The sequence below is a fragment of the Myotis daubentonii genome, chromosome 7 (assembly GCF_963259705.1).
Source record: "Myotis daubentonii chromosome 7, mMyoDau2.1, whole genome shotgun sequence".
In the NCBI taxonomy this organism is placed as follows: Eukaryota; Metazoa; Chordata; class Mammalia; order Chiroptera; family Vespertilionidae; genus Myotis; species Myotis daubentonii.
Genome location: NC_081846.1, coordinates 79,651,493 through 79,676,004, shown reverse-complemented (window position 1 = coordinate 79,676,004; position 24,512 = coordinate 79,651,493). Strand labels below are relative to the sequence as shown.

At 42.4% G+C, this 24,512-nt stretch overlaps 1 protein-coding gene across 8 annotated transcripts in view; it reads right to left on the bottom strand.

Moving 5' to 3' along the window:
* The window catches only part of NCKAP5 (NCK associated protein 5), a 941,160-nt gene that overhangs the window by 731,439 nt on the left and 185,209 nt on the right, over positions 1-24,512 (bottom strand). The window contains exon 1 of one of the 8 annotated variants that reach the window (XM_059704627.1): positions 10,528-10,771. The exons of the other annotated variants lie outside the window; for them this stretch is intronic. Within the exon in view, the coding sequence (XP_059560610.1) occupies positions 10,528-10,578 (51 nt within the window). The 5' untranslated portion in view covers positions 10,579-10,771. Of the gene's footprint in view, positions 1-10,527; positions 10,772-24,512 lie in introns of those variants that run through there. 8 annotated transcript variants of the gene reach the window in all.

Here is a 24,512-nt window from a genome sequence, read left to right as displayed (position 1 = left end):
GCTTTTTATGATAGATACTATAGAAACAAAACAACCCCATAACTATCACCCCCAAATTATGACTCACTTTATTTAAATAAATATTTGAGATTTCAAAATTCCAGCACAAACAAATAAATACTTTAAATAGCCACCATCTTGAAGTGTTTGCCTTCAGTGGGGAGAGAGAGAAGGAGGAGGTGGAAAGGAATTTGAAGAAAACAAATATGAGACGCCTGTGAGGCCAGAGGGCATGTCTGAGGCCAGAGCCTGCAGGGACGGGCCTGCCTGAAGGACACAGGCAGAGCTGACCAAGTTTAAGTGGAAGCGGAGCCCAGCCTGTGGACATGCACAGTGGGGACAGATGGTGCAAGCGTAGGAGTGTAGAAGCACAGCTCAGCGGGGCACACACTACCAGGCAGGGAGGGCGTGGCATCCCAACAGAAGCCTAGAAAAGCATTTAGGAAGGAAGGTTGGGAGAGATCTATCTTCTAATAGGGTCTCTAGACAGCTTTTCTAGATTCAGTGATGGGGACCCGATGCATGGGCTAGTCCCCTGAATCTAGCAAGACTGGAATATTCAGAGGCTGTAAACATAAGTAGCAAGACAGGTTCGCTCTGTCCCTCAAACGGGCTTTGATTAAGTACAGAGTTTAAAAGCTCAGTGAGTTGTCAGTTTCCCGGCTGTGACACACGGCGGTTATAGGAGGTGCTACCATTAGGGGGACACGGAGCAGGGTGGCTGGGCTCATTCTCTCTGGACTTATTTCTCACAACTGCACGCAAATCTATAATTATCTCAAAACAAAAAGTCTTAGAAAATGAGCTGACCTTTATAAATCACAAGATTTCATGTAAAAATCCTCTTTTCCAGCTGTTCTTGAAAAGTTAGAAGACCTGGCGACATGTTCTCACAATAACCATGTTCCCACAATAGCAATCAAAGTGTTACTGGTAGAAGTGGGGTTCTTGAGGTACCACTGGAAGAAGCACTTCCGGAGGCCCCCACAGGAGGATAAAATATGACAGAAAGCTTTATTTCTGTGAAATTATACCCCTGAGTTTCCAAAGTCCCATTTCCCTTAGTCCAGTCATGGAAGAATTATAGCAGGGGTTTCATAAAGCTAAAAGCAAAGTCAATCCAGAGTTTCATCATCAGGCCTAGCTCATCATCAGGCTAGCTGCAACCCATCAGTCCAGTGCCTGCAGGCCATGTGGGCGAATACAGGGAAGCAGGAGCAAAGGGGCCCCACAAGCCCAGAGTCACATGAGAACCAAGAGAGCAAACGTCTTTGTTTAGGGGGTTATGTATCACAAATCTCCTCCTCGTGCAATGGCCACCCCCATTCTGGCCAAAGACTTCTGTTCCCAGGTGTGACTGACCGGAAACACCTTCCCTGTCACCCCAACTTCACTGGGCCTGCATCTATCTTCCCCTTGTCCAGTCTCCTTACCCTAATGTTTTGCAGGGAACACACCTATGATGCCTGGCCTTCCCTTTGCTCCTTTTTTGTTATTAATAACTAGTTAATTACAATGGTATCAGGAGTAATTAGAATACTGTTTGATTCCTCAAGACAGGTATTCAAGTCTTCACTTTGCCTCATTCTCCCCTAAGCCTGCTTTGTTTATTTATGTTACTTGTCTGGTCCCAATGGACACTAGATTTGCCCAGTCTACCACAGAGTGATGGAGTTAAAGGCTGGGCCATCCAGGCGGTCATCTGAGTTTGGAGTTTAGACTGCAGCATGAATGGGAACACAAAGATGCCTCACTGTCCTGGTTCCCTTGGGGCTGTGCACATAATAGGTATCATTAGAGTATTCTTTTATAGTCACAGAACCACTTAGGGTGGGTTCCAAGAAAAATCAATGACATACTAAATGCCGTGCTATAGCAATTTCTGTCATAACTCAGAAGCCATATAAAATCTAGTAAGTTCTTAAAGTCACAAATGCTTTGGAATTATTTATGAAATGGGAATTAGGTAAGGACCAATTTACCAAAACGGAAACTATCTAGACACATGGTTTAATTGGAACTCTCCATATATGTGCACTCTATGATTCAAAGACAACAGTGTCGCTCTACATTGAGTCTCTTTAGTTTTCTGAGGTTAAAGCATTTTCCACATAAGAAATATGTCCTCTTTGGTTTCCACATGGTAAATTGCTGAAGTGGAATTATTTTCCCCAAAGGCAATGCAATGCCCCCACTAAGCAGCAAAGGGCAAAAGAGCCAATGGGGTAAAGACAGGGAGGATGAATTGAGGTCATTCCGTGCTGCACCAAAAAAGCATGCAACTGACTCAAAAACTGAGGTCCATCTTTGTGTTTAATAAAAGAAACTTCATATAATCCTTAGTGTGTTCAATATATGGTCCCTCCTGGGAGCACCATCTCCTCACCACACACACCACACTCAGAGGCTGCAGTTTTTCCTGGTTCGCACGTTCTAACAGGAATGTGCTCTCACAGTTTTAGCTACGAAAACCAGATCTCCCCCGGAGTCTCTTAGGGGTGGAATATTACAGCACACACACGAACAACAGGCAGAGAGCATGATATTTTTACATTTTCTTTAACACATCAGTGAACTTATCAAGAGAGTTCAATTGCATTTAAAAATCAGGGGCAGATGTAGGTCCCGGCTAATGGTCCCTCAAGTGGCCCACTGTGTCAAGCATTCACTGATAGGATTCTCTCATTCCTCCCTGGTGCTGAACTTTAACCCCCCAGTATGCTCCCTTTATGCTTAGCCATTTTCCAAACGGGTAAACACAGACCAAGCTGCTTCGTCCTTATGTCCCCAAATTTATTCAGTTTGGTTATAAAGGTTAATTCAACCCTAGAGTCCCCACTGATGCTGCCTCAGTTCATACTGGCAGAAGTGGGCCGTTAATGTTGCCATTTGTTCGACTAGTAAGTCACACACAGCCAAAGAGATTGTATACCTGAAAGTCCTTGCAATATACCTACAGTCTGTGATTTGGCTGTTGCCAGTGGCTGTGGATCTGACATAGCACAAGCATTTGGACACTAAACTATAAATGTGAGGCGCTCACTGTACTGGATGGAAAGTGTCGGCTGTGACATGCAAACGAAGACATTTTCTATGAAATATGGAACTGGTTTGAGCTGTGCGGGGCATCAGCTGGACCCTGCTATGAGGCATCTGGCGAGGCCATGAGTCCCTCCAAGTTTTCCGCTGTGTCTGTGTGACAGCCAGATGGCAGAGCAGCTGCAGGCCCACTCACTGTGGGAGCCAGCTGACCATCACTCCCTCAGACAATGCACCAAAGGTCAAAGGGCCTTTGGCTCTCACTTTGAACAAGTGTGTTTGGTCACCAGGGTTCCATTGACCACTGGGCAGCAGAACATGCAAATAATTCACAGCTTCTTTAATTAAGATAAATTCTAATTCCCAAAATAGAGCTCCATCTCAAAATGGTATTTTTATTTCTTATTCAAATATTTTTTGCAAGTACACATCCTTTCTCTGTATACAAAGGTTCTCTTTTTGAGGCTTTTGAAAAAAACAAAAATGTTTCCTCTTACCATTTTTTAAATTAAGCATTTATTCTGAATAGGTATATAGATATACTAGTAGCTAGATATTGATCAAATAGGTTAGATATTGATCAAATATGGTTTTGATTTCCAAAGAAGTTTATCTGAGCAAAAGTAAAACATCATTGTGAATTGTAAGCTGCAAGCAACTTGGTTTGATGTTTAGAATAAGTGAGTTAGACCAACAGTCACATTGAGTAAAATATTTCTATTTGTCACTAGTGTCAGTTCTCTCTGCGACTGAGAGATTTCAGGTTTCTGTTTAACTCTGATAAACCTCAAGTCTCCCCTACCTCTTTGTAACGTGGCATGTTATTACCCACTAGACAAGTACCTACGGGACAGGCTCCTCTGGGCCAGGCTTTGCTAGGGGCCCTGAGTCCATTGGGGAACAAGATAGAAGAGGCCCCTTCTTTCATAGGAAGAAACTAGTAGAAATGTCCTTCTAGTCACCCTTTCCCAGCAAGCATATGTGGTCTGTTTTCTAAATTCTAAGACATGGGAAATTTCCCACACAGGCTCAACTGAGATGACTTTTGGCTTTGTTTATCAGAAATCACCTACCAGACAACAGAGAAAGAAACATTCTCTGTAACATTTTTCACATTTGCAAAAAGCCTCAGGATTCCTGAGATAGTGGCATCTTGAGAAGAGAACAGAAGCTATGCTATGTGCTGTGTTGATGAGAAGGATCCCAGCAAATGGAAACCATAGGCTTCGTGAGAATGCCCCGACTGCCTGGAAGATGCGGGTCCCTCCACTGCTGAACCGGCGCTAAGGCAAAAGGGGCTAACATTCAAGTTGCCATCGAAGGTAATCTGCTTTGGCATTGTCCAAAAAAGTGAGTTTGGTATTATACTGAAATAGCCACATCGAACAGGATTTTTACAGGCTGACTTTCTGTTTTGAACACTCAGTAGAATTTTGAGTCAACCCAGACTCACCATTCTAAGCTTAGTGTGAGAAACACACCCTGGATCCAATAAGTTTATCCTGGCAATGGCTCTTGTTCTAAAGCAACATGCAACTTTTCAAGTTTAAGAAAAAGAGGCCTCCAAGTGCAGCATCATTTTGTTTTGCAAAACTCCTTTCCTTGCCAAACATTTGGTTTTATATGCATCTAAGTAAGGGTGGGGCACTGTTGAGAATTAGAGTGAGAAATACAAGTTTCAGAAAAGGGTTGCAGATGCCCTGCTTTAAAATTATAGCTTAATACTCTCCAGGTCAATCCATGCTGTTGCAAATGGTAAGGCCAGTCAGAGAAAGACAAGTATCACATTATCTCACTCATATGCAGAATCTAATGAACCAAATAAACTGATGATTAAATATAGACCCAGAGACATAGAAGCATGAACAAACTGTTGAACCTCAGAGGAAATGCAGGGGAGGGTGGGTGGGAAGAGATCAACCAATGAACTTGTATGCATATATGCATAGCCCATGGACATAGGCAATGGGGTGGTGAGGGGGTGGGGAGCGGAATGGGAGAGGTTAATGGGGGGAAAAGGAGGACCTATGTAATACTTTCAACAATAAAGATTAAAAAAAGAAAGAAAAGTATAGCTTAAAATGAAAAACATCTTTTTTCTTATGCTTATGTGTGAATAATAAAAGTATCTTTTTGCTGCAGAGACTATAAATTAAAGTAAAAAAAGACATAGTATTTTGTTTTGGTTTTTGCTTCTTTTGAAGACCACATTCTCTTCCATTTGGCTCATCTGGTTTTTCCAATTATTGGTTCCCGACAGTTGGCACTTTGCTCAGAGAGCCCCAGCGGATCCAGAAGAGTCAGCTCTCCCAGCATCTCATGATTTGTGACGACCCCAAATGGCAATTTCCCATTAACCCCCATTGCCTTTCCCGAAAGGCATGGACTTCTCTCTCACAAGGTGAGCCCGCAACACTCCCAAAGACCTCACAGCATGTATCCAGCCTCTGACTCACTTTCCCAGGTTGACCTCGGGAGCCTGCAGGCTGCCTGAATGGTGACAGGTGTTCCCTCCAGCTGAGAGCAGAGGCTGCAGCACACAGTGTGGGAAAAACGCTAATCCCAGGGGTTGGGTTGAGAGCCCCAGGCTTGTGACCTCTCATTTGAGAGGCCTCAGTGCACTTTTACAAGATGCAGCTATTGTCCTGCTGGGTCTCTGAGGGGGATAGGAGAGAACCACAGTATAGACCAAAAGATGGTGAAATGGGACCTGGAAGCAAAGGCTAAAGCGCCCTGGTGTTATTTTGCCTGGAGAAGGGAAGGCTGGAGGTGGGGTGGCTCTGGGTGATAACGGTAGAGAGCTATTGTGTTGTCAGTGTGGCCAGCTGCTCAACATTTGGAGTGAGAAGAAAAGGAGTGGGAGAAAGTGATGTACACTACAAAGTGAGAAAATTTTGTTAATTTATAAAAAAAGAAAAAGAAAAAAGCAAACAATGAGGGCTGCTAAGCAGTAACACTGGTGATAGGGGAAAACAATTCTTTCTTTAAAACTAAGATTTTTCAGTCAAGAGTTTTAAAGACAAATGTGCCTGAATGCAGGGGCAGATAGGAAGAAACCTGAAGGCCCACTTCACTGACATAAATACAGACAACGTGTGAGTTTGGCCTTCACCAACTGCTCTTGCAGCTCACATCTTCTCAGATGACAGTGTTAGAAGCTGCCGTGCAGGGCATTTTTATCCCTGCTTTAAATACTTCATTTGCTGAGATGAGAATTGTCTTTGTGGCCAAGGGACTGACAAGTATCTTGGGTGACGGGCTCCTGATTTCTGGGAGCTGCTAATGGTCTCTTGAGACTTCCAACAGCACTGAACCTCCGTGCCCTCAACTGTCCAACTGGGACAACAGCTCTACTCTACCTCCCAGCAGCGCTCGGGGGGACACGTTATCAAAGGAGTGAAATGCACACTGAACCCAAGTCTGTCTCAATTAGACTGTTCAGACCTTACGGCGTCTCTCAAGTAGAAAAATGCATGGCTCTCTTAGTGCTGTTTTAATGAATTACTCTCATTCCCCCTGTGTGTGAGGGAAGGGAGGATCAGACAGACAGACAGAGAATTCAGCAGCACAGCCCCAGCTGGTAACTGGGCTGCTGCTTCACTCCTGCCCTCCCAGGTCTGCTGCCCAATATCAGGCACAGCCCGGCCTGAGCAGCGCAAGGCAAGCTCACCACACACAGCGCTCTCATTACAGGGCTGTGGTCCGCAATGTGTGGGCAATACAACTGGAAATATTTCCCCACAAAATCCTCAACTATCAGAACTAGAGAACTCCATGGCCCTTCTACCTGTAATAGGTAACTTTTGAATAAATGAATAAGAAAATGTTTAGCATAGTCATAAAGTGCCAGAATTTTTTACCCCTAGAGTGGGTTCGGGCCGAGCACATATTTAGTCACAACGAAAGAAAGAAAACACGAAAACTTGTCCACCTAGAATTCATCAACAGAGAAAGCATCCTTCAAAATGAAGGTAGAATAAAGGACCGTTTCAGCCCAAAGCAGAGAGATTTTGTCACAAGCAGATCCACATTGCAAGAGAAGTGGAGGGGGTCGTTTAGAGCACCCGCTGCCCTCCAGGCCCTCATCAGTGGAATGCTGGGCTTCTCTCCACAAGGCCTTCCCATTCCGCTGCTGTCAGAGCCAGACCCCGAACTCAGAGGTCCTTATGCAACTCCAGACATCAGAGGCAAGAAGGCCAACTGAGCACATTTCTTCAAACCCCCTTCTTTTCCAAAAAGAAAACAGAGGGTTCAAGAAACAGGGACGGACCAAGAATAATGTGATTTGTATGGGACAACACTGGAACTGGCCTAAAAGGTTGTGGTTACCAGGTAATAGGATTTACTCCTCCTGAAAGGTTACAGGCAGATCTCCAGCAGGATAAACGTGGTTCACAGGCCTATTGCATTTGGTCCACAAAGTAGATTTTCAAAAAAATTAAAATTAATTGTCTTGAAAGAAGATATTGTCAAATGAGCTCATGTACCTACACAGCCATAATCAGCTAGAGCCCAAACATTTTCTGCCCCTTTTAGATTGGATCTGTACTGTCATATACCACATAATGACATTTTGGTCAATGATGGATTGCATATAAGATGGTAGTATACCATATAGCCTAGGTGTGTTGTAGGCTATACCATACAGGTTTGTGTAAGTGTACTCTATGATGTTCACACAAAGAAAAAATTACCTAAAATGCATTTCCCAGAATGTATCCCTGTCATTAAGAAGTGCGTGACTATAATCTCTAGTTTGCCATAGTCATCATCATGTCCTAATGTCTCCATGACAACGGGCTATAGATGACTTAGAATGAATCATCATGCTCAAAGAGTTGCTTAACCTAACCATCCATTTAATTCAGTTATCTCATTTTCCTGGGCCATTTGAACATGTGACTTGGCATCTCCTTCCCTTCCATATGCTACTTCTATTTTCCTAATCAGTAAAATCACTCATGATTATTTCTGTAAAGAACAAATAAAAACCATAATGTCTACACCCATGATGACACAGTTGATCCTACAGTGATTATGTGTATGGAAATCAAGACACACAAATTGCCCTGGCCAGGTGGGTGGCTCAGTTGGTTGGAGTGTCAACCTGTACACCAAAAGGTTGCAGGTTTGATCTCCTATCAGGGCACAAGTGGGAGGCAACAGATTTATGGTTCTCACATCGATGTTTCTCTCTCTCTCTCTCTCTCTCTCTCTCTCTCTCTCTCTCTCTCCTTCCTCTCTCTCTAAAATCAATAAACATATCATTAGATAAGGATAAAAAAGACATACATACATTCACATAAGCTAGTACAGGAGGCCAGCTTATTTTATCTACTTTTGCATAAGACTTTACACGTTACCAAAGACCCACTTGCTGTATCGCAATGTTCTGAGGGAGAGCACTGACCATTTTGTCATCGTCTTCCATTTCTGTGGGGTAAAAAGTAGACACCCCATTTTCTTTTTAAATATATTTTATTGATTTTTCTTTACAGAGAGGAAGGAAGAGGGATAGAGAGAGAGAGAGAAACATGGATCAGGTGCCTCTTGCACACCCCCTATTGGGGATGTGCCCGCAACCAAGGTACATGCCCTTGACCGGAATCGAACCTGGGACCCTTCAGTCCGCAGGCCAATGCTCTATCCACTGAGCCAAACCCGTTACGGCGACGCCCCCATTTTCTAATGTGATTTCTTACAACTTCTCAGAAAGATGGGGTGAAAGAATCTAGTGTTATAATTATATTAAAAATATAAGATAGGCCCTACCCAGTTTGGCTTAGTGGATAGAGTGTCGGCCTGCGGACTGAAGGGTCCTAGGTTTGATTCTGGCCAAGGGTATGTGCCCGCGTCACGGGCTTGATCCCCACTAGGGGCCGTGCAGGAGGCAGCTGATCAATGATTCTCTCTTATCATGGATGTTTCTAGCTCTCTCTCCCTCTCCCTTTGTCTCTTAAATCAATCAAGAAATATATTTAAAAAAATAAGACAGACACATTTGTCCACATAAAAACCTGTATGTGAATATTATAGTAGTATTATTCATAGTAGTCCAAAAGTAGAAACAACCTAAATTTCCATCAGCTAATAAATGGATAAATAAAATGTTTTGTATGCATGCAGTAGGATATTATTTGATAATTTTAAAATATGGAGCATTGATATGTACTATAGCATGCATGACCCTTGAAAATATTACAGTGAGAAGACAGTCACAAAAAGTAGCATATTGTACAATTCCATTTATATAAAATATCCAGAATAGGCAACATCTATAGAGACAGGAAGCAGATCAGTGTTGTTCAGGACTGAGACACTGAAAGGAAATGGGGAATGACCGCCAATACGTATGAGGTTTCTTTTTGTGATGATGAAAATGTTCCAAAATTGACTGTGGTGATGGTTGCACAACTATATGAATATCCTAAAAACTACTGAAAAGTACACTTTAAATAACTTGGTATTATGCTTTGTGAACTATAGCCCAATAAATGTTATTTACATAATAAGCCTTTTGAAATTGGAAAAAAAAAGGGAACAATTAAAGTGGAGAGATCTGGTCTGGTCAGGCAGGTTACAGTGTGTCATATATGTTATATATATAATTTTATTCAAGCCTTATGGCAACCTGACAGTAGGTTTTAATCTGCCCAATTCACAGATGAAGAAATAGAGGCTCTCAGGCTGCCTTAACTTAGTTACTTGCTAAGCTGAGATTTGAACCCATGTTGCTCACCCATCATTTTCTCCTTCTCTAAATCCTAGTAAAGGAACTTGAGACTACTTGCCTTGTCTATTTCTTATTTTTGCATGGGGCTATGTAATTTTGAGTAAGACACTAGTTTTCTTTTCTTAAAAGCTAACCTGAGACATGTCAGGTGATTAAACAGTCTTTCAAAAGTCAAATGGGGCCTTTTTTTCCCTCAAGGTGACATGTGTCCTTTTGTAAATGCAGACCTGTCTAAATCATTTCTCTGCTGTCTGATGGCAATATTCTCCTTGAACTCACCTCAGCGTGTTCCGTCATTCAATATTAGAGCTAAAAACACTGCCTAATGTACCTCTCCCTCCCCACCCCACCCCTGCATATATAAAGCCGCATCCAGGTAGCACTGAACATGTTCGCGCCATCCTAATTATATTGCTATGCATGTCCCTAATCGTTAGCATCAAAGAGTACTTACAAATGAATCATATGACAAATTCCTCAAGTAAGCATTCAGAACACATGCACCAGAATCCAACCCCAATCGCCTTAAGGGGCTAAATTAAGCACAAATCATCTGGGAGTCTGGAAAGGCGGGGAGAGGGGACACAGGTTCAAATAGAGCTCATGCTCCTTCCCCTCAATGAGGACCAGCTCCAGCTAATATGAATGGGCAGCCAGCAGAGCGCCTGGGATGCCAGCCATCTCCAAGCCACAGGCTCAGTCTGCATTTACTCACATCACCACCCACTATTGTCCCAGCCAGGCTCCAATCTTACCTCCACTGAAGCAGAAGGCAAGTGGACCAGCGAATGACCTTGCAAGGTCATCAGGACCACTGCACCCACTCAGTTTGGCCCCTTACAGCCTCCGCTTTCTGATCTGACAGCCACGGTCAGACCTGCCTTTCCTCTCTCTGAACAGTGCCAGTATGCTTCCTCCTGCCTGTCAATATTTAACTACCCTGTCAAGTTACATTACATCACCTGCACTAAATCCCACCCCATCGATAGCTAGAGGGTGTGCCTGCTCTAGTCAATTCAACTCAACTAACCTTTATCGAGTGCCTTCCACTCATTCATCTCTTTCAGCACGTGCTGAGTGCCTGCTGCACTTGGCACTGGGGACACAGAAATGAAATGCCTGACCCCCCTGAGTCCAGTTGGGGAGACAGGCACTGTGGTATGTGCTGCAGCACAACAGGTAGGAGAAATGGAGTGAATAGGACAAGAGAATCCCCAAAGATGACAGTCAGTGACATTGCTAGGAGGCCAAGCCCAATCTGGGAAGACGCAGGAAGGACAAATACATGGACTCTGTCCTCAAGGAGCTTAGAGTCAACACAGGGGGTCTCTTGTTCCACAGACTAACAGGATTACTTATGTGTCACAGGTAAAGTACAGAATGTTAATCCAAAGAGGCAGCCATTTCTCATTTGCTTTCCTGAGGAGTTGCATCATGAGCTGTTTCTAAGACTGAATTTTGAACAGAGATGTCTCAAGAGGGGAAGCTGACTGCTGATGTTATAGACATGGGTGACTCCTCAGACCTTTGTAGTGGCAGATACACCTGGGAAGTAAAGACAGTTACCTGGGACCCCTTTTCAAGGCCAGGGAAAGAAGAAATCATGTAAAAAGAATTAACCTGGGGCATAATGGCTTGGCCACAGGTAATCAAGGATCTGCTATATACCCTTCTAATCTTTCCATGACACTCCCAACACAAAATTTCCTGACACTTAATGAACAGCTGATGGCTCTTTTAAATAATATGAACAGACTTGCAGAGCCCCTGAGCAACTCTAAGCTGTAGTCTTTAACTCCATCTGTGATCAGAAGGCTCAAAAGCTACTCACGTTGGGATTTTTTTTTCAAAGTCTGTTTACCACCAAGCACAGCTCTCCAATATGCCCCAGCGATCCTCTTTCAGCAAAACGTACTTCAGCTTCACGCTCCAGAGAACCAAGTCCCCCATTTATGTGTGAACATTCAAAGAACCCCACCATAGGGGGGCCTAAGAGGCTGCTGGAGAAAGTGCCGGATTATTTGAATTGCAAAACGCAGCCTGGGGATCTCCATACATCTGATTTGGGATGTGTTCCAAGCTCCGGAGCACCTCTGCATGGAAGCAGCTCTATTAGTCAGCTTCTCGGGCAATTTTCCAGTTCCACATGGACACTCCCCAGTGTGTCCAAGGCGAACATTTACAGTCTGTTGCAATATTTTACTGCAAGGTATTTAGGGTTTTGACAAATACTAACGGGCACTGCCACCATTCCAATTGGAACCCATGACCCATATCTAATGCCTACTACGTGCTTGCGGCTGAAGATATTTGCAGCCAGTCAGTGATTATGGGCAGCACAGGGCTCCAGCCCCTCTCGTGCATCCTGGAAGCTGGTGTGAGTCCCGTCTTTAATAAATCCACATGGCGTGTTGAGTCATCGCGAGCTGGACTGCAGTTTTACCACACTCAAACTTGCTCCTTTTTCACATTCAGGCTTTTTCAGAACCTTTTGCTTAACGACACATAACGCATTTGGCATTAGGAATATTATACGTTATTGATGGAACAATTGTTACTGCTAATTGCTAAATGCCCAGGGATTTCTGGATTCAATTAGGATGCATTTGTGTTGTTTATCTTGCAATCCTGTTAGAAGGAAGTGGTGCTATATGACCTTCATTTGTTTTTAAAAGCAATTTTAGCAAATGTGAGGTAAATTTTTTTTCAAATAATATCATTAATATAATGAATGGCAAGAGAAATAACAACTTTCCAGGAAAATAACAAGCAAACATGACTAATATTTCCAGATGTAAACCATAAAAAACTTCGGTTTTCAAAAGACAGAATATTTAAAATGTATCCTGTTTTTCAATTGTGTACCTAGCTTTTCAGAATAGAGCAAAGATAATTTCTCTCTCTTTTAAAAACAAGTCCTCTTAAAGAGGTCCAAAGTCAAACTAATTGCCCAAAAAGCCAATTTCATAAGTATTCTTCTAATTTAGAAAGCAAGGGATCCTGTGCACTCGGAGTGAAGGAAGAGTACAGAGAACCTGAAGCCTTAGTCCATAGCATGTGGCCCTGGACATGGCACTTCATCCGTGATGAGCACGGAAGCTTGTCCCACCTACCAGTTATGAAGAATCATTAAGGAAGGGTGGTCGGAAGTTCAAGCTCCACTCCAAAACTCCTGTGTGTCAAGGAGGACTGTGCCTCCTAAAACAGTCATTTTGGGAGCACAGGCTGTGTTCAAGGTTGCAGAAGAGCCCTTCTAACGCTGTTAACTCTCCCAGTTTGCCGAGGGCTAGGGACATCTTAAGCACAATGAGTTTCAATGCTAACCCAGGATAGTCCCAGACTGACCACAAGTTGGTCAGCAACTTACTTGCTATTACACAGATCATGTTAGAACAATGTCCTGGGAGATGATTTCCTGTTACATGATAAATTATTTTACATCTTGTCTAGGCCAACAAATTCTGATTCTTAAGAATTCAGTTGATTTTTTGAATAAATATCATTTGTACACAGGCCTATTAAATAATGTGTTTAAAGGTGGATAAAAACTTTACTGTAAAAAATTAAATGTGTCCATCAATTATACAGATTGTTTTTTGTTTTTGTTTTTTGAGGGGCACAAAAACTAAATCCCAAAACAAAACAAAACAATCCAGGACTTGATAACCTTGCTACTCCAAGTGTGGTCCACGGAAGTGGCCGCAATGGCAGCCCTGGAGTGTGTCAGAAATGTGCAAACCTGACCGACTGCAGACCTGCTGGGTCAGAACCTGCATTTCTATAGTCTCTGTTGGTTCTAAGCAAGAGACAGTGTGAGCAGGCCTGCTATAGAACTTGCTTAAGCCTGGGGTAAGAGGGAAACAGACCCCCATCAAAACATTTGCTAGAGTCATACAAATAAAAACATTCCTGCAATTCAACGCATTTTGACAAAGAACTTGAAAGGCACTACTGTAACTTATGTTTTCTGGGCCTTGTGGGATCCACTTTAAAGAGCAGAGTGTAGTGTGCGGGTCTCCCTCATGCACAATTGGTTACCATCCTCACTCCTAGCAGGGCCCTGAGTGCGGGTCGGACCCGGGATGACTCATAGGTTATAGGTTTACCACTGAAACATCAATGGCAGGAGAGCAAGTATCTTTGGAATGAGAGTTTTGAGAGGCCTAATAAAGGCCAGGTGGAGATGAAGTGGGTGTTTGGATGCACTAGTCTTGGGTGAAGCAAGTAACAAAACAGTATGTATTTGATTCCTTTTTGTAAAATAACTTTGAATGCTGTCAGCATAGAGATGGTATCAGATTATAAGAGGATATGGGATTTTTATAGGAGAGAGATTTTCAGGACTAGAGGGTAGTGGAAACTAATGCCCTGTGACATAAAAGGGCAAAGCAAAAAAACAAAACAAAACACAAAAACACAAAAAAACAAAAACAAAAAAGGCAAAGAATAACTAAAATCTGAAATCTAAAGGGCTGACAATAATATATAGTGAATTCCAATAATGTCGAGGTTTAAGAACTTTCTTTTTTAAAGAGAAGGTGCACATTGTAATGGTGAATACCAGTCTATCACCAATATTCTAAATATTTCCAATGAGGAGCCAGAGGAGATTGAAAAAAAGTTTCTGTTTGTGTGTGGCTAAGTGGGTAATTTGTACGCTATGAACATAAAATGCATTAGACTTCTTTTAATGACCATGGATGTGAATTTACAGAAAATGATTATGTATGTGACCTGACGGAAAACACTAAAATTCCTTGAAGTGAATGAAGAAAGAACAAAAATGACATTTTTAAAAAAAGAGAACCTCCTCCAAAAAATCAAAGTGCCTTCATATTAAAAAATAGTCTTCTAATTGAACCAAGGATCAGAAATGTACTAAAATTACAAAGTACTAGTTATTTCAAACTAGAGGCCCAGTGCACAAATTTGTGCATGGGTGGTGTCCAGCCAGGCCCAGCCCCAATCAGGGCATATCAGGGCCTATTGGGAGGAGGAGACAGCAGGACATTGGCCAGTGGGGCTCCCACCTCATTGGGGTGCGATTGGGTCAGGCTGGCTGGGGGAAGGGGCTATGGGTAATTGGTCAGCAGACCTGCCCATGATTTGGGGGGGGGGGTCATTTGGGGGCGGGGCAGCAGGGGGACGACCAGGGAGGGGCTGTGGGAGGGAAATTGGTTGGCCAGACCCACTTTGATTGGTGTGTGTGGGGGGCGATTGGGGGCAGAGCTGGCTGGGAGGAGGTGCTGAGGGCCAAATGGGGTGGTGGGGCATGATCAGGGGTGAGGCCAGCTGTGGGAGGGGCTGTGGGTGGTTGGCTGCTGGCCCTGTCCCTTATTGGAGTGGGGGGCCAATAGTGGGGCAGAGCTGGCTGGGGGAAGGGGCTGCTAGTAATATATAAAAACAATAATTACACATGGAATCATATATTTAGAACATTCAGAAATGTAACAAAATCTTTTAAAAAATCAGACTATATTAAGGCAACTGAAAATAAGATAAACATAAAAACAGTATACTTATTTATAACATGGTAACAGGAAAGAAAATTAAGATAAAAATCTCAAAACTAACCTCTTTTTTTTTTAGGGGTATTAGTAATTGTTCTACCTCGATCAATCCCCAAGTGCCTCTGATAAGACACACATACAACTAATAATCATCTGAGAGGACCTCAGAATATCGAAATAATTCCCCAGAAGGTAACTATACGCTGAACCTGGCTTTGTGCCAACTTGCTCAGCCCCACTCACCATGCCACCACTTCCAGGATAGAATTACTCGCTATCTGTTGGTGTGGCATTCGCCACCCCTGGCCTTTTAGCGCTGGCGGAGGAGGTGGAGACCCATCTCCAAGGTGCACAGTGTGGAGCCCTGGAGGCTGCTGCTCGATGGGGCTCTTTTGTCTCACTGACTCATTCTGGGAGAAACATTCCAAGTTGGAAAGATGGCTGGGATCTCTGCACCGGCAAACAATAACGCGCTGCCTCACCTGCCTGCAGACACAGGGGACGGAGGACCAGGTGACCTGCTGCTGAGTGCGTTTTCTCATAGCAGACCACGTTTTGTCATTTGTGTGTGTTTGAGAGGGTTATTTTATTTTATGTAAGTAGCAATGATACCTAAATCTCAGAAATAAATGCTTCTTCATGACAGTGCTGTCAAATGGGGAGGGGTGAAGGTGATGCTAACAAAGAAGAAAGCAAGGGGGAAATACCAATTTCCTTTATCACTAAAACAAGAAACACGCAATGTGAATGAGAAGAATCAAACCCACTTATATGAAAATAAAATTGAGAAACACAAGCCAAGAACTCAAGGGTTGTTAATGATTCATAACTCTAAAATCATCCATATGAGAAGGCTTCTGTTTTGAATATATGAGAATTTGTTTCCCTCTGAAATATGGACATTTGCCAAACAAATCCCCAAATCATCATCATTATATCCTGCCTTAACTTGTGCTTCAATATCTGCAAATTCGGTTGAAAAGTGAATTTTCTCTAAAGTCCCTTTGTCACAGCAAGAGCTCATTAAATTTTGAAGAGGGAACTTCACAGTTTACAGTCAAACTGCAGGACTAATATGACCATATTATCTGTATCATGCAATAAGCTCAGCATCATTATAGTTCCATGAGATACAATAAAAATTACTCATTCATTATTCATATTCTGTTTCCAGTACACAGGATTTTTTTTTTTTAAACATAGACAAGAGAAGCAGAAATGCCGAACAATTAGTTAGGTCAACTCAGCTTAACAACATCGGATTTCAGATCTAATAGCACTGAACGCTTGAGTGCTCTGAGAGATCCACACCCCCTCCCTACGTGCTGCTCACATGTTCCCAGGGATTATTATTGCTATTAAGCCACAGACACAACACCAAGGTTTTATCCTGCACACCGACTGAGTCAGCTCCATATACACGTGTGTCAAGGAGCATGTTTGAGGCAAATCTTAAACCAAACTGGCTCCGTAAGTAGCTGGCCAGGAAGGTGGCATGTTAATTTCACTAACATCTAACACCCCTGCCAGACAATAGGCTTCGTGACCTCGGCAGGGAATCGTAATTATTTTGCTCATCAGAGTAGTCTCAAAATCTGGAACAGTGCCTGGCACACAGCAGACAAATATGTATGTTGAATAGATGATATGATAAAAGTCTCTCCACTTTATGCATCTGTAAAATGGGATATTATAATTTCTGTAATCATTTTTACATTGCTAGGCATTCACGTTCCTTTCTTATATTATAGAATGGTAAACACTGTTGTCATGAATAATTGTATTCACATGATTTCTCTACATTTTGAATTTCCAAGGAGAATTAATGGATTAAAGAATCAGAACATTAAAATATAGTGCCAAATACCCTATGGATGAATAATGTCACAAATAAAATATGGAAACATGTTTTACCACTTGCCCATGTGGATCAGCTATTAATTTTTTAAGCACGAATAACTTATGGAAAAATTGGATTGACATCTCCTACTTTGTTGTAATTTAAATGTCATTCATTTGGCAAATCGAATATTTTTGTTTATTTAGGTAGTTGTATTTTCTCCTTTTTGCATCTACTAAGGAGTAGGCAGCAGGGCCACCCCTCTGTCCATGGGAACTTTTCTCAGATGCTTAGAGAAACCTTAGCACCACAACTTCTCTGCTAGTGCGCCTCCTTTACTCAGGACACGCCTTCTCCATAGTGCACCAGGAGCTCTGAAGGCTAGAGTTGGGCGATGCCGGTATTCCCTGCTTTTCTAAAGTTCATGTTACTTTACGAAAGTAAAGTAACTGTGCTTTTACAAAAGACCTACCTAGAACTTGCTTTTGCTAACCAAAAGAAATCCAAAGAAGATTTTTGCTTTTATGAAAAAACTAGAGGCCCGATGTATGAAAATTCATGCAAGAGTAGGCCTTCCTTCCTCCAGCTGCCGGCACCAGCTTCCCTCCGGCACTTGGGACCTGGGCTTCCCTCCGGCCCTGCCAGCAGGCACCCTGGACCCGGTCTACTTCCCTTTGGCCCCGGCTTTGTCCGGAAGGACATCTGGAAGGATGTCCAGTCTAATTAGCATATTAACCTTTTATTATTATAGATGTGAAAAGAGAAAATAGCACTTAAAGTTTGTTTTGCACGAGCCTTTATAGTGGCAGCATGCACCCTCACAGGGAGGTCCTTCCTTGGACCCACACCCAGCAGCTCAGACTCAATAGCCAGAGCTCATCGGTGTCTGTGAGCATCAGGCTTTATTTATATACTAGAGGCCAGGAGCATGAAATTCGTGCACTTGGGGGCAGAGGGAGCCTGGCCTGTGCCCTCTTGCAGTCCAGGAGCCCTGTGATCAATAGCCCTGCAGAGGGAGTCCCCGCCCACCTGCCACAGCAGTGCCAGCCTAGGGCCTTGGCCTCCCTCTTTGGGGTGATCATGGGGCGATGGCGGGACCCTCCCCCCCGTCCAATTGCATCACACTTGCCTTGGCTGGCCTGGCACCAGTGCATGTCATAGCATGGTCATCCAGACGGTCATCCCGCTGCTTGGCCGTTTGGTCAATTTGCATATTATTCATTTATTCTTACAGCTATTCTGCATATCCATCAGCAAGATGTGTTTTCAAGTATCAGAAAAGCCTGAGCTCTAAAGGTGTTGAAAAACTTAGTGTAAAACTGGATGTAATTAAGTTTTCGATTGTAGTGAACAAAATAAAGACATATAAACTAGTGGCAATTACTTTTTCTCTTTACCCATCTTGGCTTAGAAAAGGTTTCATAGAAATGCTCTACTTTCGCGTAGTGGGGCCCACCTGTACTTCCTATGGCCAGGGATCTCTTCACCACAGAGGTTTACAGTGGACCCAGAGCTCTCAGATGGTATCTAGGTTATTTACATGAGCACCTTTAGAGGTCTGCGCTCTGGAAGAATTAGTGAGTGATTCTGCAGTCAAGCCAGTTTTAGGGGCAATAAGTAAGAGCCTAAATAAATCATAGCCAGGGCCCATCCTACACAAAGAAATCTTATACCTACAACAGTTTCAGTGGTAATATAATTGAATGCTGTTACCAAATCCTGTTATCAGTCTGGGTGGAAAGGTGCTCAACAAAACACTGATAGCCCAGAAGTTAGAGAATTGAATTAAGTACAACAAAAACCTTTGTGTGAATGGAAGATTCAAGATAATAGCTGAGTGATAAAATGAAACTATACCAGAAACCCAAGTCTTAATAACATTGCTGTGTAAGTGTTTTCTATGTAACATCTTTATGTTCCTAGGGCTCAAGAACGTTTGGTGGGTAGCAGGGACGTTTATGGATGTGTAGATATTTGGGCAACTCCTAATAGAGCCCAAGGTGGAATATGGCTTGTGTAGCCCAGAAAAGGTGAATGTTATTATGTAAATATTTATATATGACTTCTAAAACAACACATTCTCTCATTGTTCTCTAGACACTTATTGCTTAAACACTTGGAATGAAAAAAAGATTCCAAGAATACCTATTAAAATATTTTAGATTTAAGAGCTCAAAAATCCTCAAAGATAACCCAAGGTATGCCAGGTGAACTAAATGTTTACCTCTTCCTTCATTTCTATTTGGCTGAGCTCTGCTTAATAGGATGAAAAAGCATTTGTATCTTAAAAATGTTCTTTTTCAAGTATCATTAATATATAGAGAGCTAGATGTAAACCACAGATAAACCAATAAATCACATTCTATAAATAAGCTAATTTCAAGGGGAGTTTTCCTTTCGTCTCCCACAGGAAATCACAGTTTTCCTTTTGTCTCCCACAGGGGTAGAGGAAGTAAAAACAGTAGTTAATAATACAGACTGGAGTTAGCCTCGGTTGAATCTCAGTTCTGCCTTCCTTTAGTGTATGATTTGGGATGTGTCCTTCCTTAAACTCTATATTTTTCAGTTTCCTCATCTGCAAAATGGGGTTGATAATGACAACACCTACCTCATAGTGTTGGTGTGAAGATGAACTGAGTCAAATATGTAAACATATTCTAGAACAGTGCCCAACATATAGCATCATTTATTTCTCAATATGAGATTACGAACATCCCAAAGTATGCCTGATCTTAGCCCAAAGGCTGAGAAGCAATACCGAAAATAGAGCTTATATAACTGTATCATCCAGCATCCAACATCACTTCAGCACACAGTAAGGGATCAGTAAATAATTGTTGAATGAATGGTAGATTCTAAAGGGTTTTCTGCCAGGATTTCTTTAAAGGACCACATTTCCTTGTATCTTCAAAGCATGGTAATTTAATTAATACAGAACTAACAGGGACTTTCAGAAACCATTCCAGGCTGCAGCACACATGGAATTGACCATTGTATATAATGAATAATGAGGGGGCAATAAATGATATTAAAGACACGTAAGAGTCTTAACGCAAATCCAAATCACTCTGTATTAATGCAAGTACTATTTCCTGAGTAGCGTGGCCTGCCTTCTACACTTTACTGACAGAGCCAGGAGTCCAACACCCTCTGGGTAGGTCAGGATTATGTGGACATTCTGAGCTCACCCCTAATTACTCCTGTATTCGAGCTCACCCCTAATTACTCCTGTATTCAAGTGGGGGCCGAAGAGCAGGTGGGAAAGTTTCAGAGAAAGATATTCAAATGACACAGAATTACCAATAACAAAAATACCCAGGTCTATATAATCTTCAAGACATCTGAGACAACACAATATCTGTAACCACTTCTTATCCTGGAAAATCCCAGAGTCATTTAAGTTTTTAAATCCAACTATTTAGTAGTCACATCACTCACCACTGAAAGCCAGTTCTAGTTTCTGGAGTCAGAGAGAGCAATGTGTTTTTATAGAAAGCACAGATAAAAGATGACTAGACACACAGTTCACATCACTGAAAATGGAGACAGACTGGCTTTACCAAGTTGGACCATAGCCAACCTCTCCACGCTCACCTCTTCTGGGTGTGGCATCACCCCATTTCCTCTTTGGGCAGAAAGGGGGTGAGAGAGTGGGTAAGGAATGAGTGAGATAATGAGTGAATGAGTAAATGAACAGATACAATGAAGCTAGAGAAGGCATTACCTACAAAAATGTAGTTGAAATAAGCAGGGCCTTTCCCATTAATCAAATCTGCGAAAGCATGAATTTCATTTTAAATGTCAGCATGTAGCTAGTGGCCACCATATCGAGCAGTGAGGACTAGAAGAGTCCCTTTGTCATCTCTATTCTTTTTCTGTCTCCTTCATGGTGTTCTCTTCTCTCACCTGCTACTTAAATATGGGGGTTCCATAGTAACCCCCCACTTTGGTGACTGCATGCTTTTCTCGAGACACCTCACATTCTATATTTCCAACATCTACCTCTGTCTTCCTGTGTGAAAAAGCTACCCTTCAGGGGTTTATTACTTCGGGTCCAGGCACTATGTCCACCCGGACCCCCAGTAGGGAACCATCCTCAACAGCTCACCTCCGTTCCTCCACCCTCATCCAATTCATCACCAGTTCTTGCTATAGTGACATTTACCTTCCAAATTTTTTCTAATCTATCTCCTTTACCCTAACGACCATTGTATATCCCCAAATCATCCTCTCTTTTCTGTCTTCAACCAACATTCTTCTAGCTCAGGGATTCTAGGTGCTTGCTGCCCCATAGAATACCAGGGAGAACCAAGAAGACAACCAGTGCCTGAATCCACCCCAGAAATGTGTTTTCCCAGCTGGGATGGGGGCAGGCACTGGTATTTTTAAGACTCTGCATGTTACTTCTTGTGCAGTTGGCCTGGAGAACCACTCTTCTTGCTCACCTCTCTGGTCTCCTTCTGCCTCCTATGGCCACACCTGGAGAAGCACTGGTTACTCTTTCTAAAGTGCCCATCAGTCCACACTGCTTACCCCCCTCCATTGATGGCCCAGCATCTAGAAAATGAAACCCAGATTCCTTACCTTTCCTAGCCTTTCTCCTCACGTCTTGACATTCTGCATCTGACATCTTTTGCTCTAGTCACTCGCTCCCCGCCTACAACCTGCCACTTCATACCTGCATTTATGCTCTCTTCTTTGCCCAGCATGCTCATCCCCACTCGTCACCTGGGAATGCTTACTCACCCTTAAAAACTCAGCTTCAGCGTCACCTTTCTAAGAAATCTGCTTTGTCCTGACTTTCTTGGGTACCACTCCTCTGTGCATGGTACACCCTGTGCCTAGCTCTAAAGTATATTTATAAAACATCATAACTATATGGATCCTCCACTCCTCCATGAGCCAATTTTCTCACAACACTCATGGCTTAGGCCTGTGGTCCTCTTTTAATTATTAACTGTGTCCCCTTTTATGTCCAAGGATGCCCTAACATGGATAATAAATTGGTGGTCACCCTACCTGTGAGATCATTGAGGCAAAAATCAATGTCAGGTTCTTTATTGTAATTTCAATGACTAAGAAAGTTCTCAAAATTTGGTACACATTTATTTGCTCAAAAATGAAGGGCGTATGTAGCTGGCAAACTACATTATCTTCAGAAGCAACCTTTAAGGAGGTCTATTATAAAAATTAAACGAAATTGTACCTGAAAGCGATTATCTACACTCTCATGCTCATTGAGGCATTATTCACAATAGCCAAGACATGGAATCAACCTAAGTGTCCCTCCATGTATGAATAAAGAAAATGTGCCATATATATATGGCATATGTGTATATATATATATATATATATATATATATATATATATATATATATATACAAAAAAATGGAATGTCATTCTGCCTTTAAAAAGAAGGAAATCCTGTCATTTGTGACAACATGGGTGATCCTGAAGGACATTATGCTAAGTGAAATAAGCCAGACACAGAAAGACAAATACTGCATGATCTCACTTATAAGTGGAATCTAAAAAAAAATCACAGAAACAGAGTAGAATGGTGGTTGCCAGGGCCTGAAGGGGGGGTGGGGTGGAAATAGGAAGATGTTGGTCAAAGGGAGAAAATTTTCAGTTATGCATCATAAGTAAGGACTGGATGGCTAATGTACAGCATGAAGACTGTAGATAATAACACACATTTATAACTGAAATTTGCAAGGAGAGCAGAACTTACATGTTTTCACAACACACACACACACACACACACACACACTAATGACAGCTATGGGAGGTGATGGATAAGTTAAATTAGTTTGATTGTGCTCATCCGTTACAATGCATATGCATATCAAAGCACCATTCTGTATACCATAAATATATACAAATTTTATTTGTCAATTACATCTCAATAGAGCTTGGGAAAAAAAGATTTGATTAAAATTTTTAAAACTAAACAAAGAAACAAATAGGCATCTATCCGCTCCTTTAAAATATGATTTTAGAAAGTACGTTTAAGTTTTTCTCTTCTGTTAGTATCACTTGCTATATACTTCCGTGTGTCCTGTGGGGCCCTAGGGATGTTGGAGAAGTTCCACGTGGTTATCAGGTGGGTGAGGACCAGAGTTTACATAATTTCTGGGACAATCTCAGCACATGGCTGCTCTCACAGGGCAGGTCTGGTTTTCGTGGCCAAGAATCCAGGCTCTGGTGTGAGACTGACTGGCTGCCTGAGTTTGAACAGTGTCTTCCACCAGGACACAGGAATTTGGAAAGTTATTAAACTCTCTAAGCCGGCTTAATAACGGAGAACCTTAGTCTGCCTACCCCAGGTAGCCTCTATGAGAATTAAATGAGAAAAATTATGCAGGGTGTTGAGCAAGTGCTTGTCACAGAGAACACCCGGAATTAGTTTATCTATTTTACCTGCTGGACTTACAGATATTTCATTTGAAGAAGGGATCTGCCTGCATTGAGAAATCCGTTGTGAGTGTCCCATCCTAGACTGCTGGGCTGCAGAGGCCCGCGCCACTCCTCCCTTGGGGTCTTTGTAACTCAAGTTGCTAATGGAGCCAGTGTTATTTCTCCTCCTGCAATGCAGAGACTGCGGTCCACACCTCGCGTGCTCGCTAGAACCCGTGAGTGGAAAAGAAAACACCACCCAAAGACTCAGATTTCGGTGTGAGCCACAGGTGCAGTTGGGTGCCAGCTCCTGGCAGCATGGCATGAACAGAAATGAGCGCTCCTGCCAATGCTGGGAATACGACTGCAGTGAGCCTATTACAAATATTTACCTTTTTAGCCGGAACGCCAGGGGACACTAGGGTTTCTGTTTAAACAGGGCTTTGAGGCAGAACTCATTGAAGCTACATGGAAAGCTTTGCATAAATACTCTCTTTTATGATTGTACTTGTAGCACACCATACCATCAGACTTCAAAATGAAGCTTGGGAGGACAAAATAATCCCAGCTATTTACACATAATTCGCATTCCCAACGCGGATTTGTAGATAACTTTGCATAAAGCATAACAGGAGATACTTCATTCTTGGCAAAGTGGACCCATCATAGAGGGTGGGAAAAGCTGAGTAATATGGGGATTTCAGTCCAAGGCTTATAGCCAACGTCGTTGGAGTCAAAGAGACATAGGTCTGAGAAAATAAAGCACTGACAGTGTCTGAAACTTAGGATAGATGCAATAAATCTTAACTCTCATAGCAATAATCATAGTAATTATTAATAATGTTATTCTCCAGGGGTATTTGAAACAATTCTTCCAAACAATGATGATTATGTTATATTTTATTAAATTTTAGTTTGGTTTTTGCTTTTGCTGCTGTTTGTAATATCCACATAGACTTAAAACCTGGCTTCAATAGAGTAAATTTTCTC